At 35.9% G+C, this 23321-nt stretch overlaps 1 protein-coding gene across 6 annotated transcripts in view; it reads left to right on the top strand.

Moving 5' to 3' along the window:
* The window catches only part of LOC147855744 (uncharacterized), a 31960-nt gene extending 11475 nt beyond the window's left edge, over positions 1–20485 (top strand). For 2 of the 6 annotated variants that reach the window (XM_087330234.1, XM_087330233.1), the window contains exons 12-25: positions 989–1092; positions 1243–1547; positions 1683–1888; positions 2160–2249; positions 3847–3989; positions 5170–5414; positions 6849–6975; positions 7058–7909; positions 10614–11117; positions 12277–12750; positions 16528–16878; positions 17223–17602; positions 19695–19800; positions 20054–20485. In XM_087330234.1, coding sequence (XP_087186360.1) covers positions 989–1092; positions 1243–1547; positions 1683–1888; positions 2160–2249; positions 3847–3989; positions 5170–5414; positions 6849–6975; positions 7058–7909; positions 10614–11117; positions 12277–12750; positions 16528–16878; positions 17223–17602; positions 19695–19800; positions 20054–20239 — 4073 coding nt within the window. In that variant the 3' untranslated portion in view covers positions 20240–20485. The remainder of the gene's footprint in view (positions 1–988; positions 1093–1242; positions 1548–1682; positions 1889–2159; positions 2250–3846; positions 3990–5169; positions 5415–6848; positions 6976–7057; positions 7910–10613; positions 11118–12276; positions 12751–16527; positions 16879–17222; positions 17603–19694; positions 19801–20053) is intronic. The other 4 variants (XM_087330236.1, XM_087330235.1, XM_087330237.1 and 1 more) reach the window with 3 other exon arrangements.
* The last annotated feature ends 2836 nt before the right edge of the window (positions 20486–23321 follow it).

The following is a 23321-nucleotide window of genomic DNA, read 5'->3' as shown; positions in this document are numbered from 1 at the left end:
CTCTAAAGCTAGTTTCTTTAAATGCTGTTGCGGGAAATACGCTTGTACATGTGCTACTCAAGTGGGATCACCGGGAACCTGAATCAGGGAAGATGGGTAGATGAAGAGTTTCAAGAAAATAATGGTTGTAACTTAGCTCAATTTGGCGAATAGTGTGTGTCTAAACTACTTATAGATTATAATATTAAAGTGGTTATATTTTCCCACATTACAATAAGATTGGAGAAAGAAAGAAAGAAATATTAACGTCTTTTAAGAGGCCAAAATGGCCTATAAGACCAAACAAGAGATTGCAGCTTAATTGTTGTCTCGTCTTTGAGAACAACAAATCAAAATAAGATAAGTATTACTCAGTAATAAGATAAAAACAGATGAGGGAATCTGATTTTTGACACATGTGAGATTATAGTATTAAAGTGGTTATATTTTCCCACATTACAATAAGCTTGGAGAAAGAAAGATATATTAACGTCTTTTAAGAGGCCAAAATGGCCTATAAGACCAAATAAGAGATTGCATCTTATACACATGTATTTCTGCAATGAAACGTCCATAGGAGCAGAAATGCAATTTCATTGTACTGGAATTTGTTTCTGATGCTTCAGATGCAGAGTTTTGGGACAGCAGTTTTATTGAGCAGATCCATATCTATAATATAATAATTTGCTGCATTGAGAGGTTGAGATATATAACTAATGCCTTGCGGTTAAGTTAAGGTGTATTGGGTCAATTCATAGTGGGTAGGCCTTACACTTTGCTGGTAGAGGGGTTTATGATGTGCTGAATCACATAAGCAGATAATTTTGGAAATTTCACTTCTCATCTTTTTGTACTAAGATTGTGCACATCTTAAAAAAGACTACCAATCTTGCATTTGAACTTATATACAAGACCATTTACCACCCATTTGAGAAAAGTCATTTGTCCTCATCAAAACAATGGAAGGTGCTTTTGAAAATAAAGATTTGCAGTCCCTTCTTTTTTGCAGTTGCATACTTCATCACATTGGTTGTTATTGTATCGTACTTGCTTGTCAACATAGTTGTTGCTGCAGTTAGTGGAGTATTTCTTCGCGTTCGGCATGAACATCAGGTCAAATTTTGTGAAATATTTGAACTATTAAGTAAATTTATAGCAAGATGATAGCTACCAGTCTTTCCAGATGGAACTTTAATGGTTAGTTATATAAAGATGTATGCCTGCATTTTCTAACATCAAGAACCAAAAAACCTAATATTGTAGGCTTTATTGAAGAAAAGTCGAAGTGAAAAGAAGTTTAACTTCTATAATGCTACGGTGATGGCAAGCATTCTTAAGGATGTGATACTAGAAGACAAAACCAAGATGTCATGCATTGAGATATTCCAAATGAAGTCTGAAAAAGTGAAAGCCCAGTTAAACAAAGCAATGTGCAAGACAAGTGTATCGATGAAAAGGTTAATGTCGAAAGGCAGACCATCAGCTTTCAGTAACAGCATGCGTGTAGATTCATTGGGAGACTTCGATGATATTGATTGGGATCCAGAGGGGCGTACAATGCTTTCTAGGTATGTGGTTTTATACATTATGAGATTAAACATGAGTATGAATGTCCTTACGAAATGTCCTTATATTCTTAGAAGTAAAACCATGTCCAATTTTCAGCTTCTGTGTATTTATAATATAAATAACTGAATATCCAGGAAGTTTTCACGCTCATTTTCACGAAGTATGTCACGTGGAGTATCTATGGGAGCCAGATCTGCACGAAAGAGTATTTCTGGGAGGTGCCGTGCCATTGTTAAAAGCAAAATTTTCAGATATTCAGAACTCTTTGCAGTCACTGCCAATCTTCTTGTTCTGTGCCTTCGTCATGAGGGAATTGCTAAACAGTTTCTTTATTCACTTTGTATCCTTTTTTGCGTTGAATTTATTTTAGAAAGAAAGAAAGAAAGAGATATTAACGTCTTTTAAGAGGCCAAAATGGCCTATAAGACCAAACAAGAGATTACATCTTAAGTGTTGTCTCATCTTTGAGAACAACAAATCAAAAAAGTTCATGAAGTGCTATTATGGTTAATCTGTCAAGTGCTAGGACAATATATGCTTTAAATGATCAAAACAAACCTATGACCATTGCAACAGCTTTCTTTTATATGTCATCTTTAACAGAATTACAGATGCAATGGAGGCACTATTTATCATTGCTTTTACTGTGGAAATGGTTCTGAGATTTCTTGCGGTGGGATTAACGGATTTCTTAGATGACCGTAAGAAATTGAATCATCCTCCTGTTTGTTTAATGCACACTCAATTTCACTGGACATATTTTCTCAGAAAAGTTGTCCTATCTTCACAACATTGACATTAATATATCTAGAAAGAAAAGAAATGAATGAAGAAAAGAAAAATTACATTTCTCAGTGGGCCAAAATGGCCCATTAGAAAGAAATAGAGATTATATCTGAAAATCTCGTTTATCTTGGACAAGAAAAAATCAATATAAATATAACTAAACACAGGTTACCAAAGAATCTAGATATCTAAGAAATTAAGATTTTGAATTTAGATTAACTGGAACTTTTGTCAGCAAAAAATCTCCAACATGGGCGGCCCCAAGATGGAGAGGGATAAGAGAGAAGCACCTTAGGCATTGGATGATACTCTCCTTTATTTTTCAGTGATGAGGATGACAAGGTCGTGAACCAGATGGTTGTAGTCTAAGAGCACGGCACATTGCTGTTGCCTGATCTTTTTAAACCCTTTTTGAGTGTCTTGGTCGAGAACCCACTTGTGTAATCTTCATGAACTTAGAATGAGGAGAGATGGAGTTAATGAAAGTCACTTTTCTTCTTCTATTGATGAGCTGTTGTGGTTTTATTGTTATTCTTCAACAACTTCTCTCTACATCTCTTGAAATCTAGCAAGAAGGGTCTCAAGAAACATTTGTCTTCATATTTCATGACCTTGCATGGCAGGCCAAAAGCTTGTTTGAAGAGCCTGTGGTATCTCCCTGGTGTTCCTCTGTTTCCACTCCCTAATGGCACAGTTTATATAAGGCCTGATAATTTTGTGTCTAAGAATTCTATTCCTGGTTATATTGTCATGCATTAATGGTGTTAAACACCGTCAATTTAGATTATTAAGGTTGACGGACAAAAATGTAACAAAATAACTTTAAAGCATTTAGATATATTTGTAGTTCTCGTGGAGAGGCAGAGGGCAACACAATGTCATTGGCATTGGTGTGGCTACCCCTACTAAAGCATGCTCTTGAACCACCCAATCTCTCTTTGTATCTAGATGTCTCATCCATAGCTGTGGAATACTTAGCATACAGTACATATGCTACTATCTTTTCTTAAATACTTACAATACTTATTCTACAGATAAAATATGTAGAATACGTTAAATACTTCTTGTGTTCATATTTCATCTAACAATTGTTTTTGGCCAAATTTTGTTACTTTTTTCAATTTTTGAAAACTTGTTTCTCTAAAAATACTTTTTAAACTTTTGTAAACGTAAAATACTTGTTAAATACATAGAATACTTCAAATATGCTAAATATACGAAACATTTTGAAATGACAGTTCTAAAATGTTGAATATGTGTTAAATACTTCGTATTATAAATACATGTTTTTTTAACAATTATGATTTGAGGAAGAAAGGGGTTGATCTCATCAACATATGTTGGGATGGATCAATTCTTAGGTTCTCATTGAATCTTGTCTCGGATGCCTTTTGTATACCCACAAAATAGCATCTTCATCTCTCACTAATATAGTCCTAGAGATCTGTCTATTCTCATGAGTAAGCCCTCTAGGGGGAAGGTTTGCAACCTAATGTTGATGCTCTGTTGCAGAAATGAATATGTTTGACACATTTGTGATTGCGATGTCTGCGGGTGCTGTTATGACACGTGCATATCCAAATATTTCTGGAGCAAGGATAATGCGTTGGTTTTACATTAACAAGAAAGAGACAAAAAAGCACACTTCTGTTGTTGTAAGTGGTTTTATATATTAAGACGTTCGTATCACATACATCTGTGTTTTCTATATATTACTATGCTTGTCTACTCCTATTCATATTATTGGAATACAATATTTCATCTCTTATCTCTACTTGCTATGAACATTCAAATGTTGTAGTTTATGAAAGTAAGGGAATGTTTCTACTGTATGTGAAGAATGTTTCCAACATTTAAATATATCAATCACTGATAGTATACATTTTTATGATGTTTCTCAAGGATGTGATCCCAGATGTTTGTAAAATATCATGACAGTTCCATACCTTAACCATACAATGAACGAAGGGGGTTTTATATACAAGTTCTCAAGGGACTGCCACATTAAATGTGGTTGATGGAATCTACTCATAGATATCCACTCGAGTATGATTCTGTCATAAGAATATCTAATATTCTTTGGCCACATTTACACTTGACAACTAACTAGACATCACAATCTAGTTAACTAGATAGTTCACATGGATTACAATAAAGTGTGTGCACACACTTTTTCGCACATTGTGCTTTTCTCCATAAGCACATGTTCACACAAGTTGAGCTTGATTCTCAACATGCCCCCTCATGGTTGGTTATGTGTCCACTTAAGCTTGGTTTTCTTGGTGTAGTTGAAGACTCAGTCGCAGTTGCTCGAACTGCTGGACTGTGGTTTTCACATTGCTCCCATGTACTTGATCTTGATCTGGCAAGGTTGATCTTGCTGATCCAAAATTTCGGGCTTGTCAAGGGTACTGATTCACGGTCAGATTTATCTCTAACTTCAAAATTCAGGGTTTTGAAAAGTTTTCCTCCAACTTGCCGGTTGAAGTCAGATTAGATGTGCCGGGCTTACTTTGTCAATGCCGGTCTCATTCTTCCTCTTTTGTCATGCTGATTCTCCTTGTGCTCCTTCGTCTCAATCTCATTTTTCGTTTTTGTACTTGTACTTCCCCCCAAGCTCAGCATATTTTGTGGTCTTAAGGCCTAATCCAGTCAGATATGGAAATTATCATGTTTATGCACAAGCACAAAATATTGTTTGCATAATGATTGCATACCTTTAGGAAATAACATGAATCATATATTCTACCTATTTCTGTTACCTGCATTTGGTCAGTGGACATTGTACTGCATGGAAATTCCAATGCCAAATGAGAATGTCATTTCTTTGTGCAGGCTGATTGCATTGCAGGATTGGGTTCTATGTCAGCGGTTTCATTCTTCTATGTTTTCATTATTTTTGTGTTTTCTGTGATTGGCATGGAGCTGTATTCAGGGAGATATTATGATTTCCCAGATGAGTACCCCAGAGATAATTTTGATAGCATATTTAGTGCAATGTTTCTATGGTTTACCTGCACAACAGCAGACATGTGGGTAAACCAGATGTGGAATGCGATGCGAACAAACGGTGTAAATAAGTAAGTATACCTAATATCTTAGAAATTATTTGACACAGAAAGCATGAATTTATCTATATGAAACTATCTGTCCTAGCATGCCTTTCTCCATACAACTGACAATGCACCCGTGTGTATCACTTGTTCCTAGAAAGTAAAAGAGCATTGAAAATGTTTAGTTAGAGGAAACCTACCACATAACTGACTTTATCTTAGGTGTGGCATGAATCTGCAAAGATACTATATGATATCCTTGGGAAGCTCCCCACTTTTTTTACACCACAATTACAATTTGGGATTGGTAGGTGAGCACTATATCCATGCCTGTGACACCTTGTTCCCATTTCTAGCACACATGTTTAATAAAGCTATGTGTGAAGGTTTCACTACAAGCTGGACAGAACTAACTTCTGGTTATTTAATACACTCGTCACACAAACTGTTCTCTATGGAGTAAAAACCTGGGGGCCGAGTCTTAACAAGGATAATAATTGGAAGGATTTTGATTGTCAAATTAGATAAGGGAAGAAAATGCATCAACATCTCTTGGTGGATTTATCATCAGGAACTCTTATATGGACATACATCTATTCCGCTGCTCAGTGTGACAGGGCAATTGTGAACTTCTTCACGTTGGTTCATTGTTGTTGAATACGTATGCTAAATATTCTACAAGTCATTGACTTCTAAAGTCCGTTATCTCCCACCATTGCAGGTGTTTCCTCACTTCATAAATCTCTCCATTTTGGATCAGCCTATGCTAGAGAACTTCCTAAGACAAAAATTTTAAGCGATCTCACTTGATAATGTTACATGTAGCTATAACGAGATTCTCAAGTCATGTTTTATTTTTATTTACTTTTTTTACATATATTTTTTCTTTGACCTCAAAGACGAGACAACATTTTGAGATGTAATCTCTTGTTTGGTCCCTTAAAAACATGTTAATGTATCATTCATTCATTCATTCTTTCTTTCTAGGAAGCATGTGCCTCACTTTCTTGTATCGATGTTTGAATAATTTTCATTTAGGGTTTCATTTTTATATGTTTTGTTGCATTGAGGAGTTAACATAAACAGTTGTAACCTTTGGTAGGTCTTCACAAGACATTTTGGCCATTTAGTTACAGTAATATATCATTCTTCTTTCCTTCTGGAGGGTAGTCTCTTCTCAAAAGTTTTAGTGCACGGGGTTTTCATGGTGACAATTCAAGGCTTCCACTCACCAGCTACCAATCGTTTTTCTTACAAATTGACAAAAGTTTGTCTAGGCTCTTTCTTGATTGTTTTTACAGTTTTATATAGGATTTCAGATGAACCCTGATCTTTTACAAAAAACGGAACCCTCTCCATCCCAAATTCCATTTTCTCCATAAAAAAAATCAAAGATGAGTTCGTAGAAAAATTGCAGAGTTTTGTTAATTCTAATCTCGATTTTGTCTTTGTGATTGACAGATGGTTTGCACCCTTCTTGTTTGTAATATATTTCATCATCACTGTGTTTCTGGTTCTTAACCTTGTTATCGCAGTTATTTTGGAGAAATCTGAGCTCTCTGATGCTCAAAAGAAGAAGATTCAGAAGGTAATCATGTGACTATATTACATGCATGATGTATTTAATCTTACAATGTGTTGGATCATTTATACATCTGGTGGCCTTGCAGGCAGAATATCTTAAGCACCTTAAATCACGGCAAAATCGTCTTCTATCATCTAAGGGGAGTGGAACATGGTTAGTAGGTGCAGTGGAAGGTGCAACTGCAAGGGTTAAGAGCATATCAGATAGGCTATACACCAAGAAAGTCAAAGCCATCTCCATCCCTATTTCCAAGACAGAGGCAGGATCAAAATATACGAATAAGTCAGGCCAGCATTCTGCAATAAACAAAACATCACCTGCAATAGTTCCTGGGCAGGCAAACACAGAACATTCAAATATATCTTTCCCCCCTGATTCTATAGGATCTTCTTCAACGAGCACTTCTTATGCAGGGCAAGATACACCATCTACCAGCAGTGCTGTTCCCCAAAACCTCACGCGAAGGTCTTCTCAAATGCTTCAGAGTATTGGTTTTTCTTTTGGTTCATCTACCCCAGAAGCACCAGGTACAGCACTTCGCAAGTCTGTCTTAGCATTGGTAAATGATGGATCATCCGATGGTCCTACAGAAGGTCTTGGTGAAGATCAAGAGTTATCTGTGTTGAAACAGCAGCAATCCAAAAAAGTAGTTACAAGATCAGAATCACGAGCATCTTTCCAGTTAGAAGAATTTGAAGAGCTAGGCAGAAGCTTCAGCCTGAGAGAAAAAACACCATGGTACTTATCAGATACTTCATTATTCTTGTTCTCGCCAGAGAACTCTATAAGAGTCATATGCCAGAAAATTGTAGAATCAAGGCTGTTCACTCTCTTTATCACATGCTCAATTATAATTAGCGTGGTAGTCGTCATTACCATGTCACAGACTGCTCCCCTTGCTCCTCTCTTCGCTCATCTCAATCAATTTGTCTTTGCGGTAAGAAGTCTTACTCATTAACTTATGTTTGATATATAAAAGATTGGTATATTTAAATCCAAGATTTTGACTTTGAAATTTGAAGCTTTCCAATGTGAAATTTATTCCATCTATGCATGAAATGTCATCTATTAATCTATCGTCTTGTTGCATCTAGATGTCCAAATGTGCCATGATGTGATCTTTCATCTTAACGTTGGTAAATTGGTCCTGATCATCCTTACTATGATTAGGTAATATCCTACCTCATAGCCTACATATTTGTCCTCATAGCTCAAAGAATTCCCTGATCTGTGAGCCAAGTTTGTCTTGAGGCAATCTGCATTTTTTTATTAAAGGCCATCAATGTCGAATGTTTCTCCTGACATGTGCCAACAAAACATGTCTACAAGGAATAAAGGAATGAATCACAATAGTCAAGTTTCTTGAGGCAATATTTACAACCTCCCTATATTTAGTACTTGCTAAGATATTGCAGATGATGTCAAAAAAGGAACATACTATAGTTTTGTCTGCTGTAAAAGATAATTATATTATGTCCAAATAGGATCATATGGAGTAAGTAAAACAAAATATTAGACTTGCACTCATAGCTCCAGAATTTGTGGCAAACCATTAGTTATTCCAAATCCAGGTGCACTTCCTAAGGCTAGAAAGTGTTTGGCATATTCTGTAACTTCACTCATATCTTTGAGCTTGTCTTTTAGACCAGCTTCTTCTTCCCTATTTCAGATACAGTCTCACTTGTGTCAAACACAGTTGTTTGATCATCCTTAGCTCGTGTATTGAAGTCTCCTAATAGTACTATATCCCCCATACTAGAAAATCTTTTGATATCATCATATAATGGTAGAGTTGTTGATTCTCCAAGGGGTTGAAACCTCGAGTAGGCAGGTGGAAAGTAGAAAATCACAATATATAGCTCTCTATGATCCCCTCTTTTGATTGTTATCCAAATATAATGCACATCTACATCCTTATGCACAAGATGGACTCAAAATACTGGCTCTCTTCTTTGTTATAATGACCTTACCATCTCTATATAGAGCCCATCTTCCTTCATTTCTTGTGTCAATCACTCTTGGGATGTTTTCTTTGTGATGTGCTACTTGAGTTGGAGTGAGGTCATATTGTCACCCTTTAGTATGCTTCTCTTGTCTGAGATGCTGAGCAGGGTTGCTAATTCATCATCTAACACAAATGTAATTGATCTTTGTGAATTTTTTGAACAGTGAGTGTGTGGTTACACTTCAGATGTTTGCTATGCCCATATTGAATCCCAATTTCCCCTATCCCTGTTGCAGTCGCTTTGGATGGCAACAATGGATCAAGTCACATGGCATAAGTGTAAATGCACTACCCCCATTCCAAAGTGAAACAGAATAGAGTGATCCCAACTAATACTCTTAACTTGGAAAACATGGATCAGCCCCAGAAAATCACTTAGTAGAAATATGTCCCACTATAAGACACACTTTTTACACACATCGGAGGATGGGTGCGCAATGTGATAGGGCAGCTTAAAACTTCATCACGTAGGTTAAACATTGAGGTAGGGAGATATGCAGAAATACCTCTAGGGTGGAATCTGAAGAACACTATACATTTTCCTCTTTAAGCAAGGCTTAGGCCCACTATGCAAGTTAATGGAAAATGAGGACCAACGGTGCTTGGGTCTTTTCTTGCTAGAACTCAAGATACACAGGGAGTCAAGCTCATCAACAAAGAGCAATCACAACTTTCTTTAGCCCCATCAGTACAAAGGGCTACACAAATGGAATCCTGACCAGGACATAGCAAAGGGGTTACAATAGATAAGGCAATAGCAATTTTTTGTGCACGCAGGCCTTGGCCTCATGGACGATGATCTCACCACCCTTGTCATTAAGAGATAAAGGCTATTATCTCCCTCCATCTAGGTGCTTCCCTCGCTTCAGAGACCTCTCTATCTGGATCGACCTATGCTAGAGATATTTTAAAGACAGCAGTTACAATATATCTGCCTTGAGAATCTTACACTTACCAATAACAAGATTCTGTCGTCACTTTTTTACTTTTTTTTCTTGCTTAGCAACATTTATTTTGGTTTGTTGTTCTCCAAACAAGAGAACACTAAAGATACAATCTCTTGCTTGGTCTTATATGCCATTTCAGCCTCTTATAAGATATCAATATATATTTCTTTCTTACTTGAATAGGAAGCTTTTATTTTTTTCCATGTCCGTGAAACAGATGATCAAGTCTTTAGCCTACAACTCATCTCTTCCGTTTTTCCTCTCTTAATAAGAATCATGGTTGCTACTGGGTGGTATTTTACATGCCATTTTTTCCTTTAATATTAAGAATTGTGGTTCTGAATGAGTAATAATGGGAATTCTTGTTTTAATCTTATCATGTTAATGAAGATCTCTGTAAAGCACTGCATTTATTATAGTGCATACATTCTAAAGAGAAATACGTAGAGTGTTATATTTTGTTCTGCTATAGTACCTTTGGGTAAAAAGGTTGAAGTATTCATCATGCAGATTGTTTATTTAAACCAGTATTTTGCATCCATACATGCAACACACATTAACAAAAATAGATTGAATAATTTTTATGGTAAATACTATATATATATATATAGATATAGATAGATATATCAGATATTTTTTTCGCAATTTTACGTCAAGATCGATGATACAAAACTTGGAATCTTTTACAGGTTTTCACATTGGAATTGTTTATGAAAGTTATTGCGTTTGGTTTTCTCTTTACCCCAGATCCTTATCTTGGGGACTTATACAATTTTCTAGACCTTTTTCTACTCCTTTTGGATGCACTGTTTTTGGTACCAAGTTGGAACCCTATGCAGCTCACGGTTGTTCGTATTCTTAGTTCACTCAGACCGTTACGTTTATTATGTCGTATACAAGGGATGAAAGTATTGACAACAAATTTGCTGCGCACTTTACCTGCAGTGACGTCAGTGTTGGCATTTACATTAGCAGTTTTCTCAGTTTTTGCTGCTATTGGCATTGAGATTTTTCATGGGCGTTTCTCATCATGCAGTTCAGATGTTGATCATAAAGCTTATTGTGTTGGACCAGGCATGAACAATGGTCTAATATTAACTCCACGTGTTTGGGCTAATCTCCCTTTTCATTTTGACAACTTCCCTCATGCTCTTTTATCTCTTTTCGTCGTATCAACATTTGACAATATACAAGTATGTGTTTGTTGTAATAATAATTCAAATGTATTAAGTAACTGGCATAGCTATAAAAGATCATAGATTAGGTAAATATAATAAGACCACTAATTGAATCATGTACCTAATGGTGATTACAAAAGAGTGTTTACATCCCTTTACGTCATAAGGCTCTGTAGGAGAGTTCATTCTTTCTATTGTCTTCATTTATTTTGTGAAAACTGGACTATGTTAAACCTAAACCCATTTTCCATGTTATGGCTGTACAATTGAAGTGTTATTCTAGTCCTAAGACTATATTCGTAGATGACACAGGGTTTTTAGTGGATATCCAACATTCCATCAATGACCAATGATGTAAGTAATTTATAGAGCTGAATAGATAATTTAAAATTAAAGTAAAATATTTTCTTGGAAAATATTTTTGACCAGTATCATTTCAGCTTACAGTACTTAATGAGATATTTTTAGAAGATGAAGAGGAAAACATTCCCGATTTTCGAAATTACAACAGAAACCTCATGTCTCATGCAATGTATCTCTCAAGTCCAGCCATCGTGGTTGGTGATTAGTAACATTTTGTAATCATTGAGAGTAATGCAAGAGAATATAGTTAAATGTGAAATCAAAACTTGGAGGATATACAACTTGAAAACATGGACAAGATTCAAAATAAAAAAACAAAGCCTTCGAATTCGTATAGAAAAAATGTGGAGGGTACTACCTATTCAAATTCATATCAAGAAAGAGAAAATAATGTTTTGTGAATCATGGAAACGATTTCATCTCACATGTCCTCATGAGAGTCCTTTGTTTCACTGCCTCCCTGTCCATACATAGGAGAAATTAGGAAAGGAGAGGTATTAATGTTTTGAAAGAAAAAGAAAAGAATGTGTTGTGAACCATGGAAAAGATTTCATCGCACATGTCCTCATGAGAGTCCTTTGTTTCGCTGCCTCCCTGTCCATACATAGGAGAAATAAGGAAATGAGATGTATTAATGTTTAGAGAAGACTAAAATGTCCTACAATACCCGTTAGGTATTACAAGTAAAAATATTATTCCTTATATGGTTATAAAAACGACAAAGAAGACATTAAATAATATGATGTGTTTATTTGATTATATGGCTGATATAGCTCACTATACAAGCTCAAAATTGATCTTATGTGTGTAGCTTGGCTTCATTTATCCAGCCATGGATATCCGAGGATCCAAAGGAACTCAACCTGCCAGGGACAGCAGTCCCTTGCACAGTTTCTACTTCATTGCTTTTGTATGTGTTGGTGGTTTCTTCATCCTCCGCATGTTTGTAGGTGTCTTCATTGACCAGTTTGGATTGATATCAGGCTCAAAACTTCTTACTGAGAGGCAAAAGCTTCTGAGAGATACAAACAGGATTATTCAGAGCATGAAACCTCTTCACAAACTGAAAGATCCACCATCAAGAGTTCAGAAATTTTGCTTCAGGATTGTTACAAGTCCGATGTATGGTCCAGTAATAAGAGGGGTTGTGCTTGTCAACTATACATGGCTTTCTTCACATTTCGCAGGACAACCTCCAGTACTAACTGCCCATCGCAATCGTATTGAAGCCAGCTTCGCAACATTCTATGTTATAGATGTTCTTGTGAAGATAATCGGTCTTGATGTGAGTCTCTTTAGTGCCCTACGTTCAATCATATTTATTTTGGTTTGGGACATAATAACTGTTGTTTAATACACTTGTGACAATGATTCTTATGTATAGAGTAGAAATTTGTGAACCAAGACATAGAGCACACAACTTGAACTATATCATGGGAGTAAAGCATCAGTTTCCCACGATATAGTTCAGGCAGAGATGGAAGCAGCCCCATATTGACTGAGGCATTATTCTGATGACCATGATTTGGGAGCTTTGAAACAAAGGCCCTGAAAACTGGTACTTATATTATCAAAATAACCCACGGACCATGTAGATAAGTCATTGGTGGTCTGCTGAAATGCAACAGTGGTTCCAATCAGATGGCATAAATATAAATGCAGTACCCATTTTCCAATATATCATGGATTGTCCACTTTTAGACATGGACAAAGTGGAGAAGAATACAATGATCCAAGCTGATATCATTACATTGGATCATGAAAGAACATGGATCAACACGTTTCCATCATCCTTGTCACTAATAGATAGATGCCATTGCCACCTGGCACCAAAGGTGCTACCCTCACTTCCAAGACCTCTTCAACTTGGGTGGGCCAATGTTAGAGATCTTTAGAAGACAGAAGTTTTGGCATATCTAAGTTCGGCAAGGTTGTTAGGTACATTAGGTACGGTACGGATACCAAACGTATATAACGTATTAATACGCGTATAGTACCTCCAATTTTAAAAATACGTTAAATATGTTTTCTTAATATGTTAAATACTTATAAAATACGTATTTTACGTATTTTACGTATAGTACGTTAAATACTTCTAGAATTTGAAAATTATTTACCTTTCTAAAAAATATCTATAATATTGTAAAAAACATCTATGTTTACACAATTTTGTGATGTACAATATAGTTCTACATCCTAAAATGCATATAAGACATTTGAACATTTCACATCCTAAAATACTTGTAGTAATATGGATGTCGACATTCCCTTATTCTATAAATCAGTGTGAGTGTGTATCACGATGTTCTACTTCAAATTGTAATTATTTACAATTATGGCTTCATAGATTGAGGAATCGTCTACGATTATCACACTCATGGTAGGTTTCTCTTTTCTTCGTTTTCTTCTTCTTCTTCTTCTTCTATCTACTACAATTATCACACTCAGAGTCAGGACAGGTTCATGTCTGCTTTTCTCTCTTCATCTTCTTCATCTTCTTCATCTTCTTCATCTTCTTCATCTTCTTCATTTTCGTCTCTTCTATTCTTCTTTCTTCCTTCCTTTGGCTTCTTTGTCACTAAAATCTTTTTTTTCTTTTGCTTTTTGTTGGGGTTTTACTTACATTTTCTTTATAAATACGTATTATACTTGTTTTTTTATAAATACGTTAAATACCGTATTGGACAAATGTACATGATATTTGACTGAACAACATTGAGATATAGTATGTACTAGGTACGTAAACAACCATGAAGTTCAAAATCTTAAGCGCTTAGATAACTAGATTCTTTACTACCTTTATGTCTAGTTATATTTATTTTTGTTTCTTGTTCTAAAAAGCTAGACAACATTTCAAGTGTGATTTTTTGTTCAATCTTATAGGCCATTTGGCATTCAAACAAGGCTTTGTCCCACTATGCAAGGTAATGGAATGCAAATACCAATGATACTCGGAACTGTTCATGCTAGAATTCAAGAAACAAAGAAAGACTTTGTTGCAAGACAACAATATAACCACACCAACTCATTAACAGAGAACAATCATAACTTTCTTTAGGTCCACCTCATGCTACAAGTCCATCAACGGCTATAGAAGTAAGGTCTCAACAAAGACACCCAAAAAGAGTTATAATAGTTCAAGCAATAGCAATGTGTCATGCACGTAGACTGCCACTATGTCAAACATGACCTTGTCACCCTTCTCATCAACAAATGAAGTGCTTCCCTCCAGACGTCTATCCATATTCAGGCAGCCCATTTTGGATATTTTTCAAAGCAGAAGTTCTAGTTAATCTAAGAATCATAAGTGGTCATATCACTGGATTCTTTAGTACCCTATGTTTGGTTATTTTATTTTGATTTGTTACGTTGAAATAGGGTTTTGGCCTGATATAAGATGTTAAGATGGCTTCATTGTGTCCTTTCTTTTGAGAATCTAAAACTGTTTTATTAATTAATTTATATTTATATTTATTATGGTTTTTCATTTTCCAAGATAAGACAACATTTTCAGATGTAATATCTGCCATCTTTGCCTCTAGTCACTATCACCAAACTCTATATAGATCGTGTATTACATTACATAGAGAGATTTGGTGGTTTGCAGCATGCCTAACATGTATATTCATACAAATATTACTATATGCTGATGACATTTTACTTTTCTCCGACTCTTGGGAGGGATGACAATCGCATTGCCTTAAACTCATTTTGTTGTGAAAATGTTTGTCGGTAAACATAGATAAAACTAAAGTGATGGTGTTTAACATCTCTGGAGACATGTTAGATATAATCAATGATCAGCCCCAAGTTGTAAATCTATCCCCATATGTGCTCTTAGAGTGCACTTTTTGTGATAGCGCCCCAAATGAGGAGCGGCTAGTGTGCAACTCGACCATATGGGTCGATAAGGTGTTAATCTAGGAAACCGTAGATGCATAGGACACAGTGGATTTAGGAAAGAGCGAAATAGGTAATAGGATTGGCTAGTCAAGTCAACTAGAATATTTTGTGGGTAAGTTACGATGTACTTAGTCTTGAAGTATGTGCCATTGAAGACACAGTAACAAGATCAGAACCAGAATTCTTATTGGGAGAAGAAAAGGTGGCACATACACAATCCTACACGTACTTAGGACTAAACATTCATAGGGGTTTGATTCTACTTACAGGAAACTGCTTGTGCTTGAATTTCTCAGGGATATGTATCCCTTGGTAAACTTCAGAGACAATGTTCGCCTATACAGCTCCAAGAGCCACCAACTGAATGGGGGCTATTTGATACAATAGTCACACCGACTCTTCTCTATGGAATAGAAACTTGGGGACCGAGTCTCAACGAGGCAAATAACTAGAAATATTTGGTGAGAGCTTTAGTCTCAATGATTGCCCACATGATAAGGAGCAAAGCATGGATGCCTATGATATAATTGGGGCTGAGATGGGAGCAGCCCCAATAATCACTGAGGCATTATTCCAATCAGAGACCAGTATCCAAGAGCTCATCAACTGAAAGATAACATACAACTACTCAAGCTCATCAACAAAAAACGATCACAACTGTCTTTAGCCCCATCCTATTCATGCTGCAAATCAATGAAGGGTTATACAGTGGGCTTCCAACCAAGACACTGCAAAGGGATAACAATGGAATGGGCAATAGCAATTTTTCATGTGTGGACCACAATCTCACCACCCTTGTCATTGGAAATAAAGGCCATTATCTACTGCCATCACAGTTGCGTCCTTGCTTTGGAGATCTTTCTATTTTGGTTCAACCTATGCCAGAGACCTTTTGAAGAAAAAAATGAATCTATCCTACTTTAGAATCTTACATGTATCAATAAACTATTATTTAGTCATGTTTTATTTTGTTTACTTTATTTTATTTAGTTACATTTATTTTGGTTTGTTTTCATAGACGAGAAAATTTTAAGATGTAATCTCTGGTTTGGTCTTATAGGCCAATTTGGCCTCTTAAAAAGACGTTAATAAATATGTAAGTTACCTGTGTGTGCTGAAAACCTTTTAAAAAAACATTATTGAAATATTTCCGGTGCAGGTGCGTGATTTTATATCAGACCCTTGGAATATATTTGAGTTATGCAATGCAATCGTTAGTGAAACAATGATAATGCCTGAGACACTATCTTTAAGGAAAACTGTAGGTAGAGTCCCAATGGGAGCAAGAATATTTCGTGTGATTCGTTACACTCCTAGGTTGAATAATCTCCTAAAGATAGTGATTGTGAGTATGATGCATATGGTCGACATTATATGGTTATTAGGAATCTTGCTGGTTTCGTTTGCTATCATTGGTGTCCAGATGTTTGCAAAACTTAGAGATGGCATCTGCATTGGAAATGAAATGAACTTTTCTTCCTTCACAAATGCCTTTATTACGCTTTTTCAGGTGCTCCTCTCTCCTTCTTTTATGTTTCATAATATTTGCTCTGCTATACTATGTAAAATGCAAAGATTAAGGTGTAAAGCACCAGATCTCATGTGTTACCAAATAGCACAACCAAATCATGAGGAATTGATCTTGATGATCATCGAAAATTCATGTTGATTACATAGGTTGTGTACAGAATACTTGTGATTAAAATTCTTTATGAAATACTGTTTATTTACATTGCTGTCCATATGCTAATTATTCACGTTACTATTATTAAAGCAAAATTAGCATTGCTTTTATGTAACTGTGTTGTTTTCCTTTTATTGCTTCGTTGATTTCTTGTGAATATTGTTGTGCAGATTATGACAGGAGACAATTGGTCTTGCCTTTTGATTGATACCATGCAACAATTTCCTTTTTGTACCAAAGATGACCCCATACATGGATCTGAATGTGGAAATAATGCATTTGCACTTTTTTACTTCATTCTTTTTATCACACTGGCCACCCATATATTCATGAATATGTTTGTGGCAAGCATTATAGATACAATTACCTTTGGGCTGCTGAAGGAGAAAACCATAATAACACCAGCAAATCTCACAGAATATCAAGAATTATGGAGTGATAGTGAATTTGATCCATTGAGTAAAGGTTTTATAGGATTCCATAAGCTACGTTCCTTCGTTAATCGGCTTGGCATCCCATTGGGTCGTCGTCACAATGCTCCAAGCGAATGGTCTCTTTCTATCTATCTCTCTAATTTATTTATTTAGTTATATTATTCTTTTAAGTTTAGAGGTTTTATTACTCTAAAATAGATACAGGAACAATAGGACGCACATTATGTGTCTGTATCTTTATTTTTTCATTTACTTATTTTCCATGAAAAAAGTGATATTTAAATAAAAATTATATAATAAACTGTATGGTGCATGTACAAAAAGCTGTAAGTGGTCACAAAATCTTTATACGAGAGAGAGAGAGAGAGAGAGAGAGAGAGAGAGAGAGAGATTAACGTCTTTTAAGAGGCCAAAATGGCCTATAAGACCAAACAAGAGATTACATCTGAAGTGTTGTCTTGTCTTTGAGAACAACAAATCAAAATAAAATAAATATTACTCCGTAAATATAAAAGTAAATAAGATAAAAAGAGACGAGGGAAGAGAGAGAGAGAGAGAAAGATATATTAACGTCTTTGAAGAGGCCAAAATGGCCTATAAGACCAAATAAGAGATTACATCTTAAGTGTTGTCTCGTCTTTGAGAACAAATCAAAATAAAATAAATATTACACAGTAAATATAAAAGTAAATAACATGAAGAGAGAGAGAGAGAGAATTTAGAATTAGAATTAGAATTCTTATCGTCCATAGAGAGGGAGAGAGAGAGAGAGAGTGAGTGTGTGTGTGTGTGTGTGTGTGGCAAGGCTTGGCTTGGTAACTATCAAAGCTGTTATTTTAGAGTTACATAGGCAAATGATGGCCTTTTGGAAAATGTGAAGTAGGTTTCATATACCACATGGATATGGTTATAGTTGGCAATCAATATTGGTGTTACCTATCCCAGATTCCCCAATTGCAGAGTTGGTCGTTGAGGAATCATGGAAAGATTGGTCGTTTGATACTGAAAAATCATTGATACTTTTCGTGCACAGTAATAATGTATACCATAAATTGGTTGAAGATAGAACTTGGTTAGTGAAGACTGTTTTAGATACATGACAAATTACCCAATGTGTAAAATGGGTGTGAGTTTTAGATGCAGGATAGCAGTCTCATCTTCCATTTTGTGCAAATGTGTTTCTTTGGCATGTAATGGTGGGTGGGTTGCCTTTGGCCATGACTTTAAAACGAAGACAGATACGTGTTTTTTCTGTACAGTGATTGAGGAAGATCCCAGACACAGGTTCATTATATGCCCAGTTTCTAAAACCATTTGGGTTGTTATATCACAACTTTGGGCATCATTAACTAGCAGTGTTTTGTCACATTTTCAATGGATTTTCATCAAGGCTGTTAGAGCTCTACCCACCCCACCATATAAGGTTGTATTTTTCTATCTTAGGTATTGGGGGACGTGGTATAATTGGAGCCTGAGAAATGGGTTCTTGTTTGATGAACTTCATGGGGAACCACAACAAATACATAGGCTGAAAGGAGAGTTGATTTCCACATCGGCATATTGGATTTCTCTCACCAAAGAAAGGCATAGTTTTTCTTTGTCTCAATATTGAGATAATACTCACAAGTTGCCTCCCCATTTCACTTTACCCATAAAAGTGTTTTCTTAAAGCCTAGTTTGCATTGCATTCTGCAGTTCAAAGGAATTAAGAACATACGGTGAATTGTGCATGGAGCTTTTTGGGCCAGTGAAGAATTGATAATCTCACTCTATAGTTTCTAGCAAAACTTCTGTTAATGTATGTCTGCTATAACTGTAAATCCATAAGCACTATATCTTGCCTGGACAATTTTGGATTTTTGTAGATACTGTAGTTTTGTAATTTCTGAAATTGTATACTTTGTTAAACTATAGAAAGACCTCCTTTTTTAAAAGTGTTCAAAGGAAAATGATTGTCCATGGTTGGGATTCTACAAATTCAAATGCTTTTGTCATTTCTTTATTTTTTTTAACTTAGAACTTTTAATGCATGTAATTTTTCAACAAAAACATTATAAGGAATATAAATGTCATAGTGAAGGATTCACATATATAAAATATACAGATGTTAAAGAATTTATTCAAGTTTTCAAGTGCCATGGTAGTTGTATTTGTTCATCTTACAGGTCTAAATCTGAGACACTAATTAAAGCTATTTGAATGTCGTAGGTATGCACGAATAGAATGGGAAGTGCTTTCTTTTCATGTACGAGGCAAAGGAGTGGGATTTAGAGAGCTTCTTGAGACATTGGCATTATATAAGATTGGTTCTAAGGTAAACTTTACCATGTTCACCCAGTGAGCAAACGTTGAGATCTTTTTTTTACTAATTTTTGGGTTTCCTTAGAAATTGAATCGACTGATATAATAAATTTGCGAAGCGTTTGCCTGAATTTCACACACATAATATTCAGTAGAACATGCATTGAATGCTTATGTTATTCCCACATTTGAAATACTGCAAACCTCATCAATTGCAAACCCTTATTATTGACTGTCTCTCTTTTTTCAACTAACTTTTGCATTAGGGATTGGAGTTAGCTATTCGGATCGAAAGAGAGAAACAAGTGCAAAAGATTTATAGGTATGGTGCCATGGTTAAGATTCAATCAGTTGTGCGAGGCTTTCTCGTCAGGAGAAAATGCAAAACATCAAGAGAGCATGACCAAAAGCCAAAGGGGGACATCAAAGTACAATCGATGCTTCTGGAATAAATTTTTCTACCAAAACATTACAGAAAAAGTCAATTTTGTAGAGAGAGCATCCTATCTCATCATTTTATGAGGTGAATCATTGTATTCATATCATCTAGTAAAGTGTCAATGCATGTGTCCATGCATGGTGTAGAGTATGAGTGTAGAATTGTATATGAAGCATAAGTTGCAACTCTTGCTTATGACATCTTGATCAACCACCAAAGACTGCTTTTTGTCGTTTCTCTTCGTATCAAGTGATTAGTATCGATGGAGGAGCATCCTTGCAACAATATTTTTGTTTAACGAGAAAAAAAAAACCTCAAGTATTTAATGAGCCGTGATTTTAATATTTCTTGTATGATCATTTTCTTATGGGTTGTATTATAATTTTTATTCAATGAATTTATGATTTGTACCAAGGTCGTCATGCATTGATGCAATGGCAACCATTGGGTGGTGGATTGAGTTTCTTTTGTCTTTAAGCAAATTTTGTGGCATTAGGTGTGGGGTCCCTGTTCTGTCCCAATTGTTACATAGACACCCCCATGAAATAGGGGCGTAACTTTGCAGTTATTATTAAAAGATTTGTATTGTTACAATCAATTGCCATAAGAAATTGGTTCCATTGTGTGGAAAATGAACCAACATGAGAAGTACTTGTCTTTGTTCCTAACATCGGCGAACTCATGGAAGGAGTAGGACTAGTTAGAGGCCTTACTCGGTTGTTTTTCCCGGGAAGGTCTCTCATCTAACTGATCTTCGTGTTCCTGAAGGGTGTCTGTGAGCTCTTTGGGGAGTTGACTGAAGGCGGTATAGAAAGCGTGACCAATGAAGCTGACGAGTGAACAAGATGTAAAGATAGCGACCAAAGTTGCAATTTCCATTGCTTTATAACCTAAGAAATATTAATTCCCATGAGATATAATAGTAAATTTCAATTGATTGAATATGATCTATGGCTACCAATTTGGTTGAGGATACTCCCAAGGGTGTCATAGTAAATAACTTTTGTCACAATAATTGGTATTTAAATATAAAGTTAAAAATTTGTTGTTTTCTTACTATCCTTCAGCATTCCCTCCATTTAATTTATATTTATTGTTCTTACATTTTGCCATTCTCTAATTTTTGTTTTGTTTGCGTTTTCTATCATGAAATAGTGCTCTTTCTTTCAAAATGTTGTTTGAAGTATGGGAAAACATATATTTGAAATATTGAGTTTTCCTTTTTCTGGTAATGTTTCATTGCAATGTGAACCTCATCTATCACAAACTAGCATTTGAATTTGTTTTACTACTTTTAAGTTCATTGTGAAGTCATTTGACAATCAAACAAGATTCATTTTGACTCCCTTGGGTAGCCAGTTGTAGTCAATATTGCTATGCTGCAACAAATTTTCTTTCATAAGCCTTACCAGGAAATACTAGTAGTGTATCTTCGACATTTGGTTGCTTGACGAACCCTCATCGTGCCATTCTCTTCGCTTGTCAAAGTGGCTACACACTCTCTTAATTGCGGCCCAATCCAAGATGCCTCTCATAAGCATTTTGGCTTTATAAGCCTCCAAGTAGCACGAGACATCTTTCCTGTTGAAACGCCTTGATGCACCGATGATGGTCTTTATGGCCAATCGTGCTTTCTCGTGCATGCATCAACCTCATCAACCTGTTCATGGTTGTTGCCATCATCTCGGCAAGATCTCCTCCTTTCTTCTTGAATCCTCCCTTGTAGCTCTTTCACGTTGCGTTCACCAAATTATGTTGCGATAACATGTGTGTGTGCTACTCGAACAGGATCACGAGGGTCTTGGACTAGGGAGGTCACAAGGGTTGAGAAGGCGTGGAGGATAGGCCTTGAACTCGAAGGCTCCTCAAACTCGTAGGGAGCGCATAGTCAAACAGAGCTTAAACTCAGGGAGAGAACTATCATGAACTTTACTCCCTCTCTCTCCCTTGCGTAAACCACGATTAGTACGTGAGGTTAGAGTAATAATGAGCGATTAGGAAAGAGGAGCCTATTCCTAGATCAGGAGCATTCAATTAAAGAAACCAAGAATTAAACCAAGAATTCACAAGAGATTTTACAAAACGAGGAGCTTGAATTATAGGTTAAATCATTCAATTAAACAAGGAAACCCCTTTACACCTTAGAGTGAATAGCGGTATAGGCAAGTTGTTACAACGGTGGTGGAAATGCCAACCACTCTTCAAGCAGCTTAGAAGGAAGGGTGGAGAGGAGAAGAGAGATTAAGTAACAATAGGCAATAGTTCGGTTCGGTTTGAGTGTCAAAATCGAACCGGTTTGAAACCGAATCGTTAAAAAAATTTGAAACTTGACCTAAACGAATTGAGCCACAAAACTATTCAAACCGAACCATTAAAAAAAATCCAAACCATTAAACCGTAAAAACCGTGGTTCAGTTTCAGTTTTCAACTTAGATCAAAAATCAAATTTTAAATTTTTTTCATTATTTTAAATTTTAAGTTTTCAAAAATTTAAAGGTTTTCCTAAAATGTGAGATTAGGCTTAAATTTTTAATTTTCTTTTTAAAAATTAAAAATTAAAACTATTAATCCATTTAAACTGCACTTTCTAACCGTTTAAACCGTTATGTCTAGGTTTGGTTTGGTTCAAACCGAACCGTTATCGACTATTAAGATTATTTGGCGTGCTATTACAACAATGGTGGAAAGGCCAACCACTAATCAAGCAACATGGAAAGAAGGAAAGCGAGGAGGAGTGGGATTAAGCTTCTGGTGAACACGAGATGAGTGGGTTGTTGAGACCATTGCTACCATTGATGGCTTCGATGCTATGAGTCGAGGTAGTGTTTTTAGGCCACTCCGTTCACTCTTTGTGTGACTACAAGCTCGATGATCCACTTCCTTTTATAGGAAGAATGTCCCTAGAGGGCGCTCCTTTGCATTCAATGCTTCCTTAAACATGTCCTTTATTCCCTTCAATTCCTTTTCATAGACCGTTGCCCCCTTTTCTTTACATTTTTCTTTTCCCCTTTTCACATCTCTCTCCTTTTTCCCATGTGCTTCCACCCTTTGTTTTCTCACTTTTTACCTTTGGCCACACAACATCACTTCAACTT

This window comes from Azolla caroliniana, unplaced genomic scaffold, assembly GCF_043228905.1.
Source record: "Azolla caroliniana isolate FFs.n. ecotype wild unplaced genomic scaffold, voAzoCaro1.0.p SCAF_14, whole genome shotgun sequence".
Lineage (NCBI taxonomy): Eukaryota > Viridiplantae > Streptophyta > Polypodiopsida > Salviniales > Salviniaceae > Azolla > Azolla caroliniana.
This window is presented reverse-complemented; position numbering and strand designations above follow the sequence as displayed.